At 37.5% G+C, this 23,948-nt stretch overlaps 1 protein-coding gene across 4 annotated transcripts in view; it reads right to left on the bottom strand.

The window, feature by feature from the left end:
• Positions 1-341: 341 nt before the first annotated feature.
• The window catches only part of LOC133606448 (retinal guanylyl cyclase 2-like), a 29,621-nt gene continuing 6,014 nt past the window's right edge, over positions 342-23,948 (bottom strand). The window contains exons 4-24 of one of the 4 annotated variants that reach the window (XM_061960419.2): positions 23,097-23,252; positions 22,573-22,715; positions 19,664-19,819; positions 17,623-17,772; positions 17,151-17,370; positions 15,495-15,570; positions 13,607-13,691; positions 13,061-13,177; positions 12,889-12,966; positions 11,648-11,824; positions 11,418-11,571; positions 11,196-11,339; positions 10,968-11,116; positions 7,793-7,956; positions 4,126-4,249; positions 3,992-4,060; positions 3,717-3,891; positions 2,875-2,973; positions 2,682-2,767; positions 1,258-1,343; positions 345-1,135 (exon numbers count right to left, since the gene is read on the bottom strand). In XM_061960419.2, the coding sequence (XP_061816403.1) occupies positions 1,048-1,135; positions 1,258-1,343; positions 2,682-2,767; positions 2,875-2,973; positions 3,717-3,891; positions 3,992-4,060; positions 4,126-4,249; positions 7,793-7,956; positions 10,968-11,116; positions 11,196-11,339; positions 11,418-11,571; positions 11,648-11,824; positions 12,889-12,966; positions 13,061-13,177; positions 13,607-13,691; positions 15,495-15,570; positions 17,151-17,370; positions 17,623-17,772; positions 19,664-19,819; positions 22,573-22,715; positions 23,097-23,252 (2,696 nt within the window). In that variant the 3' untranslated portion in view covers positions 345-1,047. Of the gene's footprint in view, positions 1,136-1,257; positions 1,344-1,982; positions 2,768-2,874; positions 2,974-3,716; positions 3,892-3,991; positions 4,061-4,125; positions 4,250-7,792; positions 7,957-10,967; positions 11,117-11,195; positions 11,572-11,647; positions 11,825-12,888; positions 12,967-13,060; positions 13,178-13,606; positions 13,692-15,494; positions 15,571-17,150; positions 17,371-17,622; positions 17,773-19,663; positions 19,820-22,572; positions 22,716-23,096; positions 23,253-23,948 lie in introns of all 4 variants that reach the window. The other 3 variants (XM_061960418.2, XM_061960420.2, XR_009815257.2) reach the window with 3 other exon arrangements.

Raw genomic sequence — 23,948 nt, 5'->3', positions numbered from 1 at the left:
AAGGCATTAATAACTACTTAATAATGACTAGTTAATTAGTTGCTTATTAATATGCAAAGTAGTACTTTGCATGTTAATAAGCAACTAATTAATGGTGAATATGTTCCCCATACTAAAGTGTTACCATGTTTTTTTTACTGGTGCATGAAATGAACCGTGCATGAACATCACCTTGTTCAAACAACAAAACCAACACAGTGCATAAACTCACAACAAATTACGCACCTGCAACTCAGTCAGCTGTTGCCGTATCCGTAATACGCCGATAGAGAGAAGTTTGTATTTACACAAAGAGTCGGGTGTGTTTTGACCTCCGCCGAACCCCTGAGGCCGACTCACCCTAGGGTTCGATCAAACCCAGGTTAAGAACCACTGGGCTAAACCCGTATCCTTATTAATAATGTGCTAAACCTAAAGTACAATGTCTGCTCATATTTAATCGATTTGAAAGATTATAAGCACATGATGTCTGGAATGTGCTTTTCCTTTATTTCAGCAAACTATTTTCATATTCAAATATTGAGGTATGCCCGGGAACAGGACAAGAGGACCACCACCAACAAAGATGAGAAAGTCAGCGTTTTATTGTGTTTACATTCTACAGTTAAATTCTTTTCACACTTGTGACATTTAAGAAAATTCAGATGCCACTATACATCACTTTATCACTAAAGTTCCAAACTTTTCACACCAGAATTTTAACCATGTTTAACATATTTTTATTCTTGTATGACCATTAAGAATATTACGATTATTCACTTACTTTTAGGTTTCATGATGAACAATTATTTCTATCTCCAATATTTCCAGTGAGAAAATTATTTTGAAATACTGTACATACAGCATCCTGCAATGGATTGACTGTGATCCACCTTAAAAAACCTTTACTGTAGACAAGCTATAAACATAATGCACTGAAAAATATAATTTAAAGATGCAACAAAAGTCACTATTTAGAGGACCACAAGAGGCACAAACATCTTCATCAACATATTCACATCATAAACTTAGAGGTAGTGTGCATGTGTGGGTGTCCATTGGCAACATCTATTTCTTATTTTTCTGCTGTCGGTCCAGAAACTTCTGCCTTCTTTCAACTGGGATTTCATCAAGGCTGATACCATGGTTACTGGCCCTAAAACACACACAAACAGGGAGATAAAAAGAACCAAATATTTTTAAAAGCACATGCACTGTATAATTTTTAGCCATCCCATACATTTATTAACGTGTGTGTGTGCGTGTGTGTTTCCTTACCCGCCCATGAGGTCTGGAGGGACAGGGAGAACTTTATTGAAGTCGTCTCGTCCCATCAGCCAGTAGGTGTCCTCTAAACCTTTCACCTACAAAGCAAAGCTCATATTTTGCCTGACTTGACTTACTGTTTAAAACGTCACAACAGCTTGTATCCCATTTGTGTGTCATATAATGTATGCAGCAGACATATCGACCGCATATCAAGGTGGGAACAACAAAATCTTTGCATGTGTTACATCAGGCATGTCAAACATGCGGGCTGGATCAGGCCTGCGAACAGGTTCAATCCGGTCCGCGAGATGAGTTTGCTCAGTGTAAAATCGAGCTGCATTTCAAAATTAAAGAAATTATAAATAAATGATAAATGGGTTATACTTGTATAGCGCTTTTCTACCTTCAAGGTACTCAAAGCGCTTTGACAGTATTACCACATTCACCCATTCACACACACATTCACACACTGATGGCGGGAGCTGCCATGCAAGGCGCTAACCAGCAGCCATCAGGAGCAAGGGGTGAAGTGTCTTGCCCAAGGACACAACGGATGTGACTAGGATGGTAGAAGGTGGGGATTGAACCCCAGTAACCAGCAACCCTCCGATTGCTGGCACGGCCACTCTACCAACTTCGCCACGCAAATTGCTGTTCTAAATATGTCCACTGGATATCGCAATAGCAATTCTGTTAGGTAAGCAAATAGTTTATACAGGGGCGAGCAAGTATACCAAGCAAGAGGTGCACGGTAAAGCGGGGCTGTGACTCCTCCCCCTCGACACAACGTAAAACAAACATCCATCCATTTTCTACCGCTTATTCCCTTTGGGGTCGCGGGGGGCGCTGGAGCCTATGTAAAACAAACAGAAGTAAAATAAACAAATGGTAACCCCACTTAAAATGCTGCATGAGACACTGCACATTGATATAGTTCTGTGAAAACGATTGTCTTCTGTGCAAATTTAAAGAAAGTGAACAGTGGAAATGACAAATGAAGTGGTTGATACATAACCAAGTTTTTAGTTATGCTTTATTTAGTTTTTTGTTCAATCCTAGATGGGGTGTGACTTAAAGTTTAATAGCTTTGTAGATACACTGAGATTGAGTCTAAGTTGATGGTGTTTTTGAAACTGCACCAATTTTTTACTTATGATTTTCAACTAACTTGAAGTGTTTTGTTAAGAGGATTATTTTTGATTTGTACAGAATGTCTTTGTTCTATTTTGGGCCGAAATAAAACAAAGAAAACATTTTGAAGTTGTCGTAATTCTATATTTAAGTTATTATGCCATGATTTTCCCCATCTGGCCGACGTGGGAATAGACTTTCTTTCATGCGGCACCTGAGCTAAAATTAATTTGACACCCCTGTGTTACACGAAACAAAGACCACCACCATTAATTGTTAGGCATGTTGTATTGCAAGTGTACCGTAGCTTTTCTGGTCTCTATGTGGTAACCCAGTTTGAGACTCGTCAGGACCTTCATCGTACTCAGACTGATGTGGATTCTGTAGGCTACAAAGTACAAAACCACTTCACTCAATACCCCATGTTATTTAAATACTCCCACTCATTCAGGTCAAAATATATTCTCAGTTATTGTTCTGGATTTTTCTACTTACGAAGTCCGCTGGCTTCCATATGAGAAGCTGTGGTTACAGTGTCTCCAAACAGACAGTACCTGGGCATCGTGAGACCCACCACACCTGCCACAACTGGACCTGGGGACAAATTGTTTTTTAGCATGGATTAACATTTCAGCACACCAGGATGTTTGCGTACACATAGGATGAGCCAACTGTCTGAAAAACACTAAAATGAGTGTTTCTTTCCCCAAGCATTGTATTAGATAGAAGAGGGAGTAGGTTATAAATAGCATAGGAATAGATTAAAATAGAGTATGTATAATGAATACAGAAATAGAATACATTGTGATCTTGAAGTGAAGATAAAATGTCTAACAATGACAGCAAACAAAACCAAAACGGGTTACAAAAGCTCCTCTTGGCTGACAACGTATACGAGCAGCGAGTAAGTGCGAACATGGCCTAAAAAACGCCTTTTTAAAGATTTCTTATGAATCAATTTGGAATCTAAATAAATAAGAGTCGCAAAATTCAGAATTTTTTTAGGGGTAATTTTGTCATGCCTTAATTTAGACTTTGAGGATTAATTTTGAGTTTTTCTATTGATTTTACTTTGTGAAACGTACCGTAGAGGAGCAATTGCAAAACAGTTGGTTACGTTGAGCGTGTGCATGTGTTTGTATCACTGTTAGCCCAATAACCCCACACAAACACGTGTGCACCCCAATTGTTAGTGTAGAGGAGTGATCGCACTACAGTCTGCTATGCTGCACACGTGCATGTGAGCTTCTGTTTGTGTCAAATAAGTCAAACTGCTAAAAAGGTTCATGTCAGTTAAAAGCCATAGTTCGTTTATTTGTTATGGATGGAGTGTGTACCCGAGTGAAGTCCAATTCGTATCTTCACTTTAATTTCCGGCATGTGTTTGATCTTGAACGCTGCAATGGAGTGCAGGATATCGAGCGACATGTTAGACACTTCAGCTGCGTGTCGATTTCCGTTCCTGTTGGGAATGCCGGACGCCACCATGTAAGCATCGCCAATCGTTTCAACCTGCACAGAAAAACAGTAAGTTTGGTTCAGGTTTTTTCACTTTGTGCATTAAGTGTTTCCATACAACGCAATTTTCCACTTTGGAAGTTGAAATATTTACCTTGTAGACGTCATGAGAAGCAATGATGGCATCAAACATGGTATAAAGGTCATTCAGCAGGTCCACTACCTACACACACACGCACACAATGTGACATAAATATGATGGCTGTGGGACCTGAGTATAGTTTGTACCTCAATGGGTTCGCTTAGAGCTGAGATGGTTGTGAATCCAACGATGTCGCTGAAGTAAAGAGTACAATCCGAGTAATGTTCTGGTCGAACTGGCCTCCCTTTCTTCAGAGCCTGAGCCACTGACCTGAAAGAGTTGTTACTCATCTTTACAACAATTAAGTACAGCTTTAATTGCGTTGTACATAGAGCTTTCTTAATTGTTTAAAGCAGCGGTTCTCAAACTTTTTTCACCAAGTACCACCTCAGAAAAAACTTGTCTCTCCAAGTACCAGCATAATGACCAACATTAAAATACAGTAGTAGCATAGTAGGCCCAAGTATTAATTAAAAACAAGGCAGATGTTTTATTTAACAAATATATTTAACACTTTTGGCCACTGTAACATTACAGCCAGTTTGAACAGTATTACTGTCTGTGTTTTTATTCTGAAGCCGTAATAGTGTGTGATTGGTTTGAAAAAGTGTCTTGACATGTTTTGATGTCAGGTTGACTGCAATAAAAAGGTCCCCTTTCGACTTCCTACTAACTGTCTTTAATTTCTGTTGAACTTTTATGTCATCTTACTGACAAAAGCAGTCACAGTAACAATCTAAATTTAATGTTATCACTGCACCTTAACCGTAATCTAAACACGGAAGTGAAGCACCACCCACCTCTGAACGACGCGGGCAGCAGAGGTTTACTGCAATGGTGTCATTTCGGCGAAAAATAGTCCTTTCTAGGCATTCACAAAAAATTTGAAAATGTGGCTTATCAATGCCTACAGCTGCCAGCACTAATAGATGAACCTGCTTTGATGCTAAGATACATGTTATGTTGTGATGTTGTATTCAATTTTTTATCATATTGTGTATGTATTGTGTGCTTTTATTCTTTTTCTGTCTCTTTCTTATCTTTTTCTTTTAAATTGTAATTGTAATGCCTTTTTTACATTATGGCCACGGGACTACAGATGAAAGCTAGCTTTCTGGCTAATTATGGCTTTTTTTAAACCATGTGTAGTCATATGTTTTATGAAATTGTATTGTCTCCTTTGAAATAAACTAATCTAATCTAATGTAATCTAATCTTGTCGGGAGAACATCTTGCCATGGCTTTGAACCTGATATTTCCATTATGTACTCTTTTCTTTCTGCTCACTATTACCCCCGCTTGTGGCTCATCACTAACTAGTGAACTGCAGCCAAGTTCCCCCCACTACAGCACGGCCCGAGGGTCAAAAAAGACGTGTGCATTACTCGCCTGTTAAAAGAAGGTGTATCTTTACTGAAATGTATAGTTAACGTGTTATTATTGCGTTAAATTGGACAGCACATTTATCTATATTAGGGTTGTACAGTATACAGGTGCTAATAAATTCAAAACGGTACTATATTGCCTTTGATAAATACCGGTACTGTTTATCATCTGCATGCTGCCGTGCGGCAGTGACGTACAGAGCGGAGGAGCATGTTGAGTGTGTCAGCGTGCACACACTCAACAGAGCGCACATGGGGAAACTGCGACGAGAGGAAAAATGGCAAATAAAGGCAATTTTACTGGTCAATAAAGAGGGTGCGTGAAGCGCAATATGAATATTTGGGCTTCAAATATTAGCAGAGTCTAAATCGCCGACGCAACGTAAACTATAACGCAAGTGCAATGACTGAACTGAATTGTGTTTTATCTTTAACAATGTGTGTTTCACCTGCTACATGTCTTATCTGTGTACAGTACTTTTAGCCATGTTCTTAGTATTTACGAATGATTGTAATTATCTTAAAGCACAGACAAATTGTAGCAACCATAAATCATGAAGCATAATGTCAATAAAGCTTTCTATTCTATTCTAACCTAATTCTAGATTATGTCAGGCTATATGTAATATACAAAATTGTAAATTGTTTAGGTGCAACAAGGAAAGCCCAATGTGTTTAATGCCTTGTATTTCAATCTTCTAAAATTGTTCTTTGAGTGCAACAAGAACCATATGGTAACCGTATCGTAGGATTTTTTTATTAAAATGAAGCCAAAAATTATTATTTTTTGTGGTCCCCTTTATCGACTATTATGATTGATATTATAATCACGATTAATCACACGATTATTCATTCAAATGAAAACATGAGTTTTCATTGTACCACCAAAACTCAACTTTAAATATAGTTTAAAAAAACCTGGATATATATTAGCAACAAATAAACCACAACAAGTAAAATAATAACAATAGCAACAACAATACATTTAAAAAACTTTAGTTTTTCCTTTTAATTCAGTTTCTTCCCCTTTTACACCTTTTTTACCACCAAAATACGATTTAATAAAATGTTTGTTAATTAAATGCAAAAAATCTTCACATTTGTTGGTACAATACATCTTTGGACAATTTTGACTAGTATTTTAGGTCAAAGCATGTTAATTGTGTAAATGTATCAATAAGTGACATAAGTAAATTTTGTTAGTGCAGTCTATTATTGTGAAGGGGGAAGTGTGCTGTGCTGTTCTCAGCTTGACGGGTAAAGAGGCAACTCACTTGAGGCTTATGTTGCAACCACTGTTTGTACATTAATATTACATCGATAATGTTCCCAACAACACAAGGATATGTGATGTCTTGTGGGTTACCTTTTATGTCTACAAAAGCGGTCAACCGTGAATGTTGATGATAACATGAGTGACAATTTGATAAGTTGTACATTATTTAAATTATACATATTCACATTCTGGCAGCAGTGCTTGTGCCTCACAATACGAAGGTCCTGAGAAGTCCTGAGTTCAATCCAGGGCTCGGGATCTTTCTGTGTGGAGTTTGCATGTTCTCCCCGTGACTGCGTGGGTTCCCTCCGGGTACTCCGGCTTCCTCCCACCGCCAAAAACATGCACCTGGGGATAGGTTGATTGGCAACACTAAATTGGCCCTAGTGTGTGAATGTGAGTGTGAATGTTGTCTGTCTATCTGTGTTGGCCCTGCGATGAGGTGGCGACTTGTCCAGGGTGTACCCCGCCTTCCCACCCGATTGCAGCTAAGATAGGCTCCAGCACCCCCCACCACCCCAAAAAGGGATAAGCGATAGAAAATGGATGGATATTCTCATTCTATACATAATTGCAAAAATGACTGTTGAGGAAGGGTAGGGATGGGTATCATTCACATTTGAACCAATACCAACCCGGTACCTCAGTACTCAACAGTACCAATGTTCGGTACTTTTGTGTGTGTTCATGTGGTAATAAATGTAATGAAAATTAAAAGTTTGCTGTCCAGTTGTAATCTTGTTTTCTTAGCCTTATGAATCACATTTGCCAGTATGCATTTATTTCAGTTTGTCCTAGGTGTGTTGCCGTAACGAGAATAAAATCTATTGGCATTAAGCTGAATTGCCAATATTGTCTTTTGTTGCACCCTACTTATACTGTAAGTAGTGCACTTATTAGACATTAGCTGTTTGATTGTAACGTGCATCTTGGTTGTAGTTGTGACAAATTTGAAGGTGTTGAAATTGCAATTTAAAATCGCCAATACAAAGTCAGTAGCGTGTATATGGCATATCCAATGTGAATAGCATTAAGCTAGCTTTAAAAGTAAAGCTTTACTTTCAAGCGCTTTCTGTCAGGCGTGCTTGGCAGAAAGTAAAAATACTTAGTAGGTTATCAAATATGTCGTAATATGTTTGAAATGTGTCTTACTTTGGCAGCAGCTGTCCTATGAGCTTATCCGTCTTGCTTCTCTCCACCTCTAGCTCATCAGTTCTTTCACGGATCAGATCTTCCAGGTTTGAACTATATTGCTCCAACATTCGCAGCATGGAGTCAATAATGTTTGCTTTCCTCCCTCTGTTGATGCCTCGAAACTGCAGCAACAAGCAACACAACAGCGTCTTTCAAATGCAAATATTTCATGGTGGTGACTTTATGTTGTAACATAGTTCTATCTACATTGTGCACACACGTCTCCGTGTTTCACTCCTTGTCACACAACACTTCCTCATTCTCCACCAAAACGGTGTGTTCACAAAATGTACATCATAACACACAAACATACACATTAACACCGGCAGGCAGGTATAGTGCCAGGTTATTATTTGCGCACCATTGACTAGTGATGCACCAAAAACTTGGCCACCGAAAAAATACATACTTTGATCACCGGAACATTGCTGCAAAACCGGATGTTGTGATGTCGACGTAAGCCATAAGTACGGGGTTGTCTGGATTGGAGGCAGCATGTCCACAATGTGGACATACTTTAATAGATCCGAGATATACCCGCGGAAAGCCCCGTCCATTTGACCTTCAAAATTTAAGATGACACTGACTGACAAGGCTACCAGCAGTGCAAAGCAAGTTTGACGTCAAACTCTCTGCAGCTTGCTTTTCGTCGCGAACACGGAGCGACAGAAGTAAAGAGTGTCTAAACACGAGTACAGTCTACAATAACACTATATATATAGATTAGAGATGCGCGGTTTGCGGACACAACCGCGGAGTCCGCGGATAATCCGCGGGTCGGGCGGGTGAAATAAAAAAAAAATTGATTTTAAATAGATGCGGGCGGGTTGTGGTTAAACCAATTCGGAAATACATATGTTATTGTATAATTTAAGTTTGTGCGCGTGATTGACAGCCTAAGGCTTATGAGGCACATTTTTTATTTTTATTTTTATTTCAACTTAAAAACGTATGAGCCTATGCCTATGCCTAGAACATAGGCTATGTGTTTATCTTTATTTTCCTGCCTGTCGTTGACAATGGAGATTGTCTGATATTTTGTCATGGCTGCAGATCAATCAATAAAGGTTCATCTTTGTCGCGAAATTGTTCACTGCTTCACTGTGCACCCCGCCCTCGTCCCTATTTGAGCATTATAACGTTAACAAGTTAATATTCATTGAAATAAATTCAGAACATTTTTTTTACCTAACAAAAATATAGGCCTAGTCTTTCAAAAACATTTTTTTAACTTCTTAAAAGCCTCGTTCTGCTTGCTGGAACTGCGCACACAAAGTGTGAGGAACGCACTCCTGATCTGAGGGCATTGGCAACAATAGTCAACACTTTCTTAATGGAAATGACAATAATATTATAATAATGATAAATAATATTATCACGAATTAACATCTCTTAGCCACGAATGCGTGGCCAAGAGATATTAATTCGTGTGTGATGATACCGGGTAGAAGGAGACGGCACTGAGACAGGGAGAGCGTTTAGCCTGGGGCGTATTTATTCGAAAGGGAATTATATGTATCTCTATATAAATATATATATATAATAATAACAATAATAATAATAATAATATATTATATATATATATGTATAATTCATACAATATATTATCCAATATATTATATGATATTATACTATTTATTATATTATACTATATTATATTATATATATCAATATATATATATACATATATATATATATATCAATATATATATATATACATATATATATATATATATATATATATATATATATATATATATATATATATATACATATATATATACAAATATATATATATATATATATATATATATATATATATATATATATATATATATATATATATATATATATATATATATATATATATATATATATATATATATATATATATATATTAGATGTGTATGTAACCACACAGGAAATGGGTGTCAGACTATGTGTGTAATTTAACTGGAGGGTTTTACCGTAAGTGTTGGAGGTGCGTGTTGAGAGGAGCGGTGCTGTCAGACAAGGGCTAGGCAGGCAGGGTTTGTCCAGGGGCGCAGGGGCGCCGCTAGGGATTTTGGGCCCCATGAAAAGAATCTTTACAGGTCCCCCAACACAGTGTCATTATTTTTTCTGTATTATAATTTCATCATCATCAGGGGCCTCTCTGGGCCCCCCTCCATCATGGGCCCCTAGAATCCGTCTCCTTTACCTCCCCCCCCCCCCCTTTTCGGTTCCCCTGAGGGGCGGAAGCGTGGTCTGGAGGCAGGAGGAGGATCTCTGGTGGCGGTTGTTTAAGTAGTCGTCTCTCTCATCGGTGCCGATTGAAGATGGAACGCAGCTGCCTGCAGCAGATTGAGTGACGCGCGCGCGAGCGCGCTTGGAGGTGCGCTCAGCGCGGCTCCCAGATGATTGCGCACTGGTGTGCGTCTGGGCCGTGACAGCGTGGCACGCAGTGGATGCGGATGGTTGACGACTTTTGTGATGCGGTTGCGGATGAAATAATTGCCTATCCGCGCACCTCTAATATAGATGCTATATTTGTTGCCAGTCGTTTTTAATAAAGAAAAGAGTGACTAAAAGGATTGCAGAGATCTCTAGGAAAAAAAAGTCTCAACAAAGTACATTGTACAATAAGAAGCAACAATTCAAAACTAGAGCAAAACGATATTATGTAAGAATAAATATATGTTAATACTATATTTAATAATAAGAGATTTGTTTTGGATGTATGTTTACATTTAGTTTGCCTTTTTAAAGAAAATATATGCATCACGGCAAATAATATGACGTCATATTGACCACGCCTCCACCGCCGTAGGTATCTCGGCTAAACCCTGTATATTATACTACTTCAATTTGTTTTCACGTAAAAAAAAAACATATTCTTAAACTGTGGCGGCTATAATTTTGCTGTGGCGGTGCACCACCATCAGTTACATTAGGGGGAAACCCTGCATTGCATTGAGGATGCAGCCGTTCTCATGTTGCTAGAAATGTGTCGTCAACATACATTATCACTATATAACAATAAGCTTTACCATCGGCCAAATGTATATTGTCTATATCGCACAACCCTAGCCTGCAGCTGTTCTATGTGAGTGCCTTTTGAGATTGTTTTATTGCGTCTCATCTGGTCAGTCACCTGTTTGAAGATTTCATCAAAGCACGGCCTCTTGGCGGGATCTTCATTCCAACATTCGTTCATCAGATTGAGACAGTCGGCTGGAGCTTCATCTATCGGAATGATTGGCCGGCAAAGAGGGGGCGGCTCCTTCAACCTCTCCAGGATCTCTGAGAGAGAGTCCAAGAAAGGCTTTTTAGGTCAACTGTGGTCCAGCTGTACACATGACACAATGGAAAACATCGTCACCAGCAGCGGGCATGTCCATCATGGCATAGGGTGGCGTCCGTGATATAACTTCCTGTATGATGATGGAGAAACTAAACACGTCTCCAGCCATAGAGCCTCCTCTGACTGGACACCTCAAAAGCTCTGGAGACGTCCACAGCAGCTCTGGCGGACAAGAAGTGACATAATGCACATTTACACAACCAAAGTCTAAAAGTCCACTTTCAAATTTATTTTTTTCACCTTGTGGGTCCACAACCATGTTAAGTCCCTCTGAATGAAGGATCATGTGTAGTCCGTAATCAGAGATCTTCAGAACAAAACGTCCATCAACCAGACAGTTTGTGGACTTCAGTCGCCCATGACTTAAACGTCGTAAATGGAGATATTTCATCCCCTGAAAGACACCCGCCAATCGTGTTGAGCTTAAGAAAGATTTGACTTCCACAAATGATGCCATCCATGATGTTCACCTTGATGAGGTCCATCAGTAGCGACGACTTGAACATCCAGTCTAACCGCATTTCGCTATCAGATAGAAGGTCTGCCAGGCTGCCCCGAGGACAGTGTTCAACCACCAGAGCAAAGATTCCCGAGTCCACAAACAATCCCAAGTAAAGGTTCAAATTTTCATGTCGCATTTCTCTTAACTGGAAAGACAGAATATCTGAGGTTTAACTGTCGACTGGAACATCTTTAAAGGCATCATTGACATGGATTACAGGTGCCACAAGAATGACATCATAATTTGATTCCATCCATCCATTTATTTTCTACCGCTTGTCCCTTTCGGGGTTGTGGGGGGAGCTGGAGCCTATTCCAGCTGCACTCGGACGGAAGGCGGTGTAGACCCTGAACAAGTCGCCACCTCATCGCAGGGCCAACAAAGATAACATCTGATTCAAACACAAACCTGTTTATGTCCAGAGCCCTAGGTCAACAAAACATTGATTCACGTCCAAATTGCAATTCTTATTTACTTTGATTCTCAGGCGATTCCTAATTTTCGAAAATCAATTAAAAAAGATACATATTTTTTGCAAACTTTTTATTAATTTTTTGTAAGAATCAATTTGTTGATGGACAACAAACAACAATTACTGATATTATTATTATTATTAAATATTATTATTATAATTATTATTATTACTATTGTTATTATTGATACTGTTGCTTTTATAAATGTTTGGTTTTCCTTTTCATTTGTGTTGTGTTTGATAAGTATTGTATTTGTATGTCTTCTCAATTGCGATCCTAAGTATTGTAAAGCGAGGATTGGGTTCGAATTGCTCTATTTTCTTTTAGTAGATTGACTAACATTCTGTGATTTTTGTAGATAAAATTTAAAAAAAAAAATTTTTTAAATATATTTTTTAGGCCAACACTGCGCGTATAAGTTGTAGATTCTGAATTAAATCTTCACCCCAAGAATTGGAATCGAATTGAGATTTCCACCTCTACTAAGTAAGAACGTCCACCTTGCTGTGACGTCACCATAGAGCCACAACGCAAAACCTTGCTAACGGAGGCATCGAAGTCTGCTTGCAAGCTCACACCAAAATGCATGAACCTTATGACATGGCGCTATGACATTGTTAAACACGATTATCCAACATTGTAACAACATTACTAAATAAGAAAAGACAAAAGTCATCATAGGTCCCCTTTAAACAGGTTCCACTGTACAATTGAGTCATTTGAGGATTATTCATACCTTGCTGAAGAGCTTCTGCGTGTTTTGACTGGCGGTTGTATTTCCTCCTGGGATCTTCTTTAGCCAAACCCAGTCACCCTGTGAAAAGCACAGCCAATCAGAGCACACATGTCCAATCAAACCCCAGGTCAGAAGTGTGTGCGTGTTTGTTTGTTTGTGTGTTTGTTTGCACCTCCATTATTCCAATATTTGAACTCTCGGGTGTGGTCAGTATGTAGCTTCTGGCGATCGAGCGGAATGGAGTTTTGATTTCAAGAAGACTCCTCATGATTGACTCGTCATTCAGTTTCTAGGAAACAAGAGCAGAGCATGTGTGATGTAGTGACATGAAATATTAATAATAATAACACATACCGGTACTTTAATATACATATATATACATACATACATGCATACATACATACATACATACATACATACATACATACATACATACATACATACATACATACATACATACATACATACATATATATATATATATATATATATATATATATATATATATATATATATATATATATATAAAATATATATATATATATAGTTAACATCAACAACCTGTGAGAATATTTTGTTCATATACTAATATAATAGCTTATAGCCACGCTTTTGACTCCTCATACAGACTGCAGTTTTAGGGTTAAGGCTTTTTTTTTCATCTTGTCCACATATGAAAGAACAAATCTCAGGGACATTGCTGTGTTTGCTGTCAGACCTTTTTGCTGACTTGAGCGTCAATGAAGACGATGTCATCCAACGTCAGAATGAGTTTTGTGTTGTTCACCACTGTCCTGTTTTTCCTGTACAAACATAGTGGGATTTAATTGATTATTTTGGGTTGGCTGATTTAACACAAGGCAAGGCAAGTTTATTTTTACATCACAATTTGTATACAATTGAATTCCAAGTGCTTTACAGATGCATACAATTACAAAAAGTCAAATAAAATCATAAAACAATGTTTTTAAATCATATTAATCATGGATCAATTGAATTAAAAGATAAGAGTGCTGATAAGAGACTGTTTTCAGCCTGGATTTGAACATTGAGACATCTACTACTTTTTATGGACATTTTTGAAGCGGTCATGCATATGCATATGCATTAAAACCACTTCTTCTTCTTTTTACCGCCAAAAGTGTGCTCATTGGAGATGATGCACTTACTCCGATCAAAATGCAAAAAAAAAGCATAATTTGAGTTTTTTTTCCACATAATAAAAATTTTAATAATATAGATTTTATGTAAAAAAGAAAAAAAAGAACGTCATTAAAAATATACTAGAAGGCACAAACGCATCAATTGAATTTGTTTTAATCAACCTCTTAAGGCCTCTAGCAGCTATAAAATTATAGAATGATGTTTATGAATAGACTATAATGTGAAATAGTTTTTTATTTCTGACCGTCCAAAATGTTGATACACACAGGACAGAGAATTCTCGTCTGTCCATCGTCTGGTTTTGCAGTGCAAGCACTGATCCTGCAGCCGTTTGTGGAACTGTCAGTTTGCACGTCATTCCCACAATTGCAAAATAAAACGCAAAATAGTGCTCGCAAAACGGTGATGATCATCATATATTCTTCATATTAATGAAGACAGAAACGCAAAATGGATTGCACATCTTATTCTGCTTATTTGTGAGACACAATGCACTTTGCACACGTTCAGAAAATCAGCTTTGTGTGCTATCAGGTTTGCACGTTTTAGTACGCGCAAACCTCTAGTAAATCAGGCCCAATGTGTGTATTGGCCCATCTCAGGTAACATTTATTGTAACAGGCTCCTATGGCGAAGATCACTCATTTGTTTATTTTTGTATTTATTTTTTCTAATGGATCTCCATTAGTTGCTACACTGTAGTCACTATTTTTCCTGTAAGGTCATCTAAATAAAAACTCAACAATACATAGAAACATTTGAGTAACAGGAGTGAGTTTTTAGCACAGGATTAACAAATATATTAAGTATAGCCACATGGAATTCTTGCGAATGGCATATTGACATTGAGCACATTATGTGAGTCAACAAAAAATGAAATAAATAAATAAACGTTAAAAGGGTGAACTTTACCCAAAAAAAATTGTTTTAATTTCAAAAGAAAATGTAGACAAATTATAGTACAGGTCGTTCGCTTATGGGTTTGTTTACATTGATTTAAATGGAAGAAAAACACATTGTTTTTGTAGTCGGTCTTCCCTTTTGTGTATGTGTACTGTATATACAGTATATGTATGATTGCAGGTAAACATGTTTGCACAATAAATGCGCAATAAAAAGTACCACATTTTTTGAAAGTACAGTTGAGATGAGGATTAGCGTAAATGTGTAAAAAATAAAATTTCTTAAGGATTTTAATCATTATATTTCAGGGGAATGTCTCATTTTAGGAAGCATGGACAGGCAACAAATGCACAGCATGCAAGGTAATCTAAATTAATTTAAACTGTATTTTTTAAATATGTAATCAGATCAAAGTGCAGGACACTTAGGTTTATAAAAAATATATTTTACATTTACTTTTGTCTTTAATACATACAGTATATACTGTATATATATTAAATATACACACATACTGATATTTCACTAGGCTGTTGCTTTACCTGATCCAAAAGAATATGGCTCCAATCGGAAGGCAGATCAGCATGCAATCAAAGAAGCCCATCACTCCATCTGTGTCTACAGGACAAAAGTACAAAGACCACTTTTTACTTTCATTGATCAATGGACTCAGTAAATCCCCAGAATGTTTGAAACAATTTCAGGTAGGTCAGTACACTGACTATATCAGTGGGTCTGTGACACATTTGCTACCGGGCTGCACAGAAACATTAAATAATTTATAAACGACTTTGTTCCACTAGACACACCAATAAGCTTGTTCATAGATGTATAATAAAACTCTTGAAAGAAAGTCACCGTTTGTTATATCTTTATTACATAGGACAATGCAATTTAATTAACATAAAATGTAAATGTGCCAGATTATATAGCTAAAGGCTAACCCAGCAGGTTGACGGTATATACAACAAGGTCCATAAATAGTTAGGTTAGAAAACCATCCAATCAATGTTTGGCACCATGCCACACCCACATCCTATGGCGTAGGCAAAAGTCCTTCGCAATTTATCATCACCCATCAGTCTAGAATCACACATTTTAAACGTGGCTCATTTGGTCAAAGTCCCCCTAGTATATACATTAATGTACGAACCCTTTTTTTGGCCTAAAAATGACCAACGGAAACCAAACTGGCAGACTTCCTGTTTGTTTTCATATATGGGTTGTTGAGACTTTTATGTGCATCCTGTCACTATAGACGTCTCCAGCAATTTTCGTGACATTACGTGAATTTTTCAAGAAGGTCATACAGAGTCAATTTTGAAATTTAGTGTTCGGGACCTCAAAATTATCAACTTTTTTGCCAGACCTGACACTCTTGCAGAAATTGTTTTGTTTTCATGCATGTTAACTGCATAAGAAAATCGATCAAAGTGGGAGAATAATATTAAACAAAGCAGTCAGCAAAAGCTGTGAGGGTCCTTTCGAAAATTTAAAAAAATAAAATAAAATGAAGACTCATATAAAACAGTAGGTTGCTGCATGACCTCAGCTCAGGACAGATCGAGAATAAAATCATCATAAGAGTTAAAGTGTACAATGAAGAGTTGCTGAAGTGCAAGTGTGCTAAATAGTTGCATATAATAAGTGTGCTGAAGGAAGCAAATGCACATCTCCCTTGGCTTAGTAAATTAAACTGATGGAATTATTGCACACGGCCCTATTGTACAAGTAGTTAACATCGACAGATGTGTTTATGCATGGAAAAGTATATATAAGTATCTATGTATGAAATATTGCACAAAATATAGCTATCTAACTTTTAGAATATAAATAGAAATATATTGGAACCCATGGCGAATGTATCTAATTTTAGTATATCTCGACGCTCTTGTCCTTGACGAGGACATACAGTGTCTAGTATAACGTATCACATATGTTAGCCAAAAAATTAAGGCTAGCGAAAATGATCAAAAAACGAATCCTTTGGAGAGCTTTTTTGCAAAAGTTAAAAAGGCCTATGCTCCCACTAATGCTCCCGTTATGGTGAGTCGTATTTTTCATGCACTTATTTTTGCTTCATTTATCTACCACATGTGGGAGGCCGGTTCGTGAAAATAATGCCTACATTAAACCAGTCCATGGTGCAAAAAAGGGTGGGGACCCCTGGTCTAGATCAGAAAAAGGGAGCACAGCACCTCTGCAAGGCTTATCAGGATTGAACCAACAGGAACTGGAACTCTGGGGTTTTCCTCCCGGGAAGACGAACGAATGACTCAGCGGTTTCAGGCTGCGGATAGACCCGTCTGCAGTGTGCATTGGGGCGAGCGTGTGTGTCGGCACCAGTTGATCCCCATCACAGTCCAGCACCACATATCTGGCCTGTAAACCACTGCCTTCTTTACCGCCATGCAACACCTGGTGGCAGTCACAGCAAATAGTTCTTTACCAACGTTACAATGTTCACTCACTTCTTCTAGTAGTTTGTCATCTTTAACATTACTGATTGTCATCTGACAAATTTCATTATGCACTACGATTCATGCATGATTTATATCATTTTCAAAGTCAAAAATCAGAACGAAAGTTTTGTCAAATGATTTGGTTAAACTATAAACAACATGTTTTTTATGCTAAGAGTTTGCATTTGGACGTAGAATTATTACTAACCTGGTTAAATCCCTGGAAGCTAAAGCCTCCATCTGATTGGACCAATTGATCACCTGTCACCCAGCCTCCTCCGCCTGCCTCACGGCGCTCCTCTACAGCTTTGGCAACGTAGTAAACCATGTTAAAGATGGTCCCAAAGAGCGGAGACACCTGTTCACAGACCCATTGGAAACTGGTTGTTTATAGAATACCACTTTTGAGTTCTGTATATCTTCACTCTAGCCTAACTTTCAAATAATGGCTTATGACAATTCTCATGCCATCGCGTATCATTATTTTCTATTTTTATTTATTTGCTTTCCATTTAACCCTAACCCTATAAAAATGGGACCCATTACCTCCCTGCTTGGCACTCAGCATCAAGGGTTGGAATTGGGGGTTAAATCACCAAAATGATTCCCGGGCGCGGCCACCGCTGCTGCCCACTGCTCCCCTCACCTCCCAGGGGGTGATCAAGGGTGATGGGTCAAATGCAGAGAATAATCTCGCCACACCTAGTGTGTGTGTGACAATCATTGGTACTTTAACTTTAACTTTAAGACACCATTTAGCCTTGCTCAAATAAAAATTACCTATATGCTAGCTAGGGCTGCAGATATTTAAGCACCACGCGAGTTGATTCGATTCTTGGGATAATGATTCGATTCTCAATTCAATATCTAATCTTTTTTAATAACATTGGATGCCAGTTCTATAATCTACACCAACAATATGATTTGCCTGAGTGGCTGTACAGTTCAGATTGAAAAAAATTATATATTTTAGATTTTTTTTTTTTTTTTTATCCACCAGGAATCGTCACAAATGAGAATTGCGATTAATCTGAAAATCTTTTTTATTTATTTTTTTTATTTTTTTGTCCTGTCCAGCTTCTGAGGTAAATCATATAGTTGGTGTTCGGCTGTTCAGATTTACTTTACGAAAGAGAAAAAATAAATAAATTTAAAAAAATAAATAAATCCAAAATCTTTTTTTTTTTTTTTTACATCCCTAATGCTGATGTTTTTGGCTGTACGAACCATTCAAATCGTGAAAAGGATAAATGTTTCTTCAGAGTTCCTCGAAAGGGAATCAAGAAGGGCGGAAGATTGCAACATTTTAGGAAATGACGGCGACGAAGTGGCACGCACTCCAGTCTAAGGGAGCAGAGTCGAAGAACGCACAAGTTTGCAGTGATCACTTCATTAAAGGTTTGTTTGATATATTTTAATATACTTTACACATTTAGTATTTCCTATTGAAGTAATATCTTGAGATTGTTTGTATTTTATGTTTAACTAACAGAAATCAGAAAGTGAGGGTGACTGATACTTTGTCAGAAAAGTAAAGTGAATTATATTTATATAACGCTTTTCTCTCGCGACTCAAAGCACTTTACATAGTGAAACCTGTAAAGTGCTGACCCTGGAAGCCTCAAGTAGCTGGCACGGCCGCTCTACCAACCGAGCCACGGTGCACCTAAGGTACTTCTACGTCTTTTTCTTGGTAGTACATTCTATTGTATTGGTTTTCACACAATATTTTCTATCTAAAATTGTATTTATTTTTTAAAAGCATGTTACATTTTAAAATGGTGCTGTTTTGGCGGCCTTTTCACAAATTAAATTGATTTCAATTCATTTCAGTTAAAGACTTTGATTTGACATACAGGTGTTTATGGTTAAGCGCTACGTCACAGAATTAATTAAGCTTGGAAGTTGAAGTACTCCTTGTATTGTTTATAGGACTGATTTCAGTCATTTTTACAAAATAAAAAATCTGAAAAAGTACCCCACATCTTTGGTTTTAAAGTCATTGGTAGGAAAAGTTTGGACAAACTGCAGTACATGCAAAGAGACTAACAAGCATTCACACATTCAGTATATTCACCATATGTCCAATTTAAGTACACAATAACAATGCATTTTTTTGGACTGTGGAAGGAAACTGGAGTATCAAATGATAATGGTATTGAGGCTTATCTTCATTCAATGCTGATACATTTTTATGTACATATGCTACATGTATGTTTTTGTTTTTATAGTTTGTTGTGTGTTTTTACCTGTGTCGCTGCCACCGCAGATCGGATCTCTCGGTTCATTTGAGCGTGACGAAAAGCTTGATAGAAATTCTGATCAGACGCCATGGTGACGGTCATAACGGAGCTGTAGGCATGGCGAAGTTGGGTGCTATTGGTCAGCTGGGGAAACACTATGTCCTTGTGGGAGGAAGAAATACAAATAAAACAAATAGTTCAGGTAACACAAAACACCAAGAATATGAGTCTATTTGAATATTAAAAGGCCTATAAGTTATTTGATTAAAATGATAATTATGAGTTTTGAGATTTTGTTAATTTGAAATGGACAATACATATTGATGAACATTTGACATGTAAATATGTGATCTTAAAGTCAATGGCTAATTTTGATCTACAGTGCCCTGGCAAGTTGATGGTAAAATTAAGACAAACACATTTCTCAGACCTGACACTAGCAGGCGAGCATTAGGACGCAGGCAGAAGCTTCTTGTCAGTGCGTCTTTGTTAAGCAAATGTAATATTAATGACATCAGCAGAGTAAGAGAAGTCGACTTCATTAGTAGTGAATTGAAAGTCCATGGCAGTAATTATGATTAATTGCATAATTTGAACTTCAGGTTATGTAATACAGATGATAGACAATATAAATTATATAAATTTGACCAACAATAGAGCTTTTATTACTATCATTGTATCAGGATATTGCATGTTGATGACACATTCTAGGTGTGTCCCGCAAATTTGATGATTGCATCAAATATTGACAGAGGTGGGTAGAGTAGCCAGAAATTGTACTCAAGTAAGAGTACTGTTACTTTAGAGATTTATTACTCAAGTAAAAGTAAGGAGTAGTCACCCAAATATTTACTTGAGTAAAAGTAACAAGTATGTTGTGAAAACACTACTCAAGTACTGAGTAACTGATGAGTAACATACACACACATATCATATACATATATATATATACATATATACATACACATACACACATATATATATATACACACACATATATATATACACACATTTATATATATATATATATATATATATATATATATATATACACACACATATATATACAGTATATAATTTATATTTATTTATTTTGCCGTTTTTGTTTACATGTTAAAGGTGTTTTAATGAATATACATGCATGTTTAACACATATAGATTCCTTTCTTTCATGAAGACTAGAATATAAGTTGGTGTATTACCTGATTCTGATGACTTACATTGATTGTAATCAGACAGTAGTGCTTAACGTCCACGTTTTCAAATGCAGGAGAAAAAAAGTTCCTCCTTTCTGTCTAATACCACATGAAAGTGGTTGGTTTTTGGTATCTTATTTGTCCAGCTTCCATATTCGTTTTCACACACTTTACAAGAAATACATTGGCGGCAAATTCCGTAGCTTGCAAGCTTGTTTGCGCTGGCTTTCGGAGACTCTTATTTTGAAAGCGCAGGCGCGATGGAGCGGCACTTTTATTGTGAAGACAGGAACTGTGCAGTCAGTCTTTAGGCTTGTGACGGGATGTACGTTTGAAATAAAAAAGTGTCTTTTTTCCTTCACACTTTTGATTGATTGATTGAAACTTGTATTAGTAGATTGCACAGTACAGTACATATTCCGTACAATTGACCACTAAATGGTAACACCCCAATAAGTTTTTCAACTTGTTTAAGTCAGGTCATGTGACCGCCTGGCTCTGTTTGATTGGTCCAACGTCACCAGTGACTGCATCTGATTGGTGGAACGGAGTCAAACGTCACTAGTGACTGCATTTTATTGGTGGAACGGAGTGAAACGTCACCAGTAACGCAGGCACTATGAAGGTCTGTCTGACAGATCAAAACAAACAAAGCGTGCATTAACAGATCGATAAGAATTAGTAGCGAGTAGCGAGCTGAATGTAGATAAAAGTAGCGGAGTAAAAGTAGCGGAGTAAAAGTAGCGTTTCTTCTCTATAAATATACTCAAGTAAAAGTAAAAGTAAGTTGCATTAAAACTACTCTTAGAAGTACAATTTATCCCAAAAGTTACTCAAGTAGATGTAACGGAGTAAATGTAGCGCGTTACTACCCACCTCTGAATATTGACAGTAAAGATACCAAGTATAGTATGAATCGATGGTCGATACTACAGTGTTTAGTTTAATATTTCATTATCTCAAAATTGTTTTTTGTTGTTTTTGTTACCAAACGCAGAAAATAATTAATGAGAAATGTTTGCTTGTGTTTGACTGTGTTGCACTATTTCATATGTAACAAAAGTAAATAAGGTAACCATTAATTTATTCAAATTTAGTTGTTACATTGCCATCTTGTGTTTCTGTCTTATTATTATTGTGATCAAATACTTAAGCATTCACTGATCTTGACGATTATAATTATGAACTTGGTATGACCAACACTGCCCCTGTAACTACTTGGTATCGGATAAATACCCAAATGTGTAGTATCATCCAAAACTAATGTGTTGTGATATGGTGCTGCATTTTAACAGAAGCATAGATAGAACCATGTTATAACAAAAAGTAACCAGCTATCAAGAGAAAAGTAGCAAGTAGATTAATAAATGTGATGAGAAAATAATACAACTGGAAATAACGCAATATGTTACCACACAAATAATCAGCTAAATTAGGTGCCTTTTAACTCATTTTGAAACTGTTCATTATCATTTACAGTGCATGCAAAATGTATATTGTTATCGCAAGAGACTGCAATATACAGTACATTACAGTATACATAGTAGATTTTAGGCCACATCTCCCATTCCTAATTGTGAGTTGTTGTTGCCCCAAAAAGGCAGGAAATCACAAAACAAATTGATAATAATAATTGATACTGCAGAGCATTGTTCTTCATATACACATACTTGATACCACCAAGAGAAAGTGCCAAAACCACCCCCTCCCATCTGTTACCTGGTAGGGCAGAGCATAGAGCAGGGCGTCGTATGGAATAAAGATGTAACCATCTGAGACCATCCCCATGTCCAGAGCTGCTAAAAGGAGCTTTCTCTGATCCTCCCCGCCAATAAGAACAGAGGTCATGCACAATATCACCACTGTAAATTGAAAAAAAAAAAAAACAGCAACTTCAGGGCTCTTCTCAAATCTTAAACTTGAAATAAAGACGTGGCCCTGCTTATTAACCAGTTACTGTACGTTCCAAAAGTTCCTGTTTGTATTTTCAATTGTTCCTAAATCTGTACTTTGTCTTTTGGATGTTATCATGTTTCTATCTATATTCCTTAGCGCAGATCGACATTTTGACAGAAGACCAACATAATGACAAACACAGCAGTCTGTTCGTATGCCAGAGTGTTCCTAAGTCAAGTAGTGCCTGTTTATGAAGAATTAATCAAAACAATTTAAAAACCAAACTTTCAGTGCCAGAATTATCCGATTCAAATGAAGCCTGGTATTATTACACCAGAAACACTGACCTTTGACCTTGTCTGCCTGTCTGATTGCCTCGAGTGCTTGCTGAGGTCCGTCTTGGTTCTTGGTTTCCATGGTAAGAACCGGACCAACAGGTAAGCCAAGAGCTCTGAGTGCAGAGGCCACTTCTTGTCCGGTGCCCCTCCAAATGTCGGCCGGGGCTAATTTGTGTGGGAAATGGAAATAATTGATTTTATCTGTACATCTTCCAATACAAGACATTTGACAGGTGACTTTCCATACGTAACACCAGGACTACTCAACTTGTGGCGCATAAATGACATCAGACTGGCCGTCTGGTTCAGTTACAAACTTGAGAACAAGTAACATTTCTCTCGGGTACTCATCGAAGGCAGACGCTTTCCCCTTTCCTCTCCTTATCTCTCCTGCTCGCTTTTTTGTTTTGTCTAATCTTAACTTACTATTAGCCTTTTTTGCACGACGCTCCAAAATCTAAACAGCCTCTCAATAAAATTGACAGAATCTCGTGTTTGAGAGAACCTGCCTGTCCTGATGGAACAGTTGTTTTTGGACACACGACTATTGGGAGAAGCGGAGTGCCGAGTACCTGGCCACCCTTTCTGTCGAGGACGTTGAAGATATCTCCCTATTCAGAATCACAATAACATGACATCTGCTGATTGCAGTAAGCGTTGCCCGGGTGGCAGATGTTCAAAGTACCACAAAGCTGCCACAAATGATTGGAGTATGCGGGCAGAACTCTGGGCACCCAGACTTTTGTCATTTTGGGCTAAATCACAAACGGGACAACATCTTGGAGACCCCATCTGCTCTGCATGGCGAAGTATGATGAATGTGAGGACCAGAAATAGACAATTAAAGCAAAAGATTTACAT

This window comes from Nerophis lumbriciformis, linkage group LG05 (genome assembly GCF_033978685.3).
Source record: "Nerophis lumbriciformis linkage group LG05, RoL_Nlum_v2.1, whole genome shotgun sequence".
Classification (NCBI taxonomy): Eukaryota; Metazoa; Chordata; class Actinopteri; order Syngnathiformes; family Syngnathidae; genus Nerophis; species Nerophis lumbriciformis.
The sequence above is the reverse complement of the archived record's forward strand: the minus strand, read 5'-3'. Positions and strand labels throughout refer to the sequence as shown.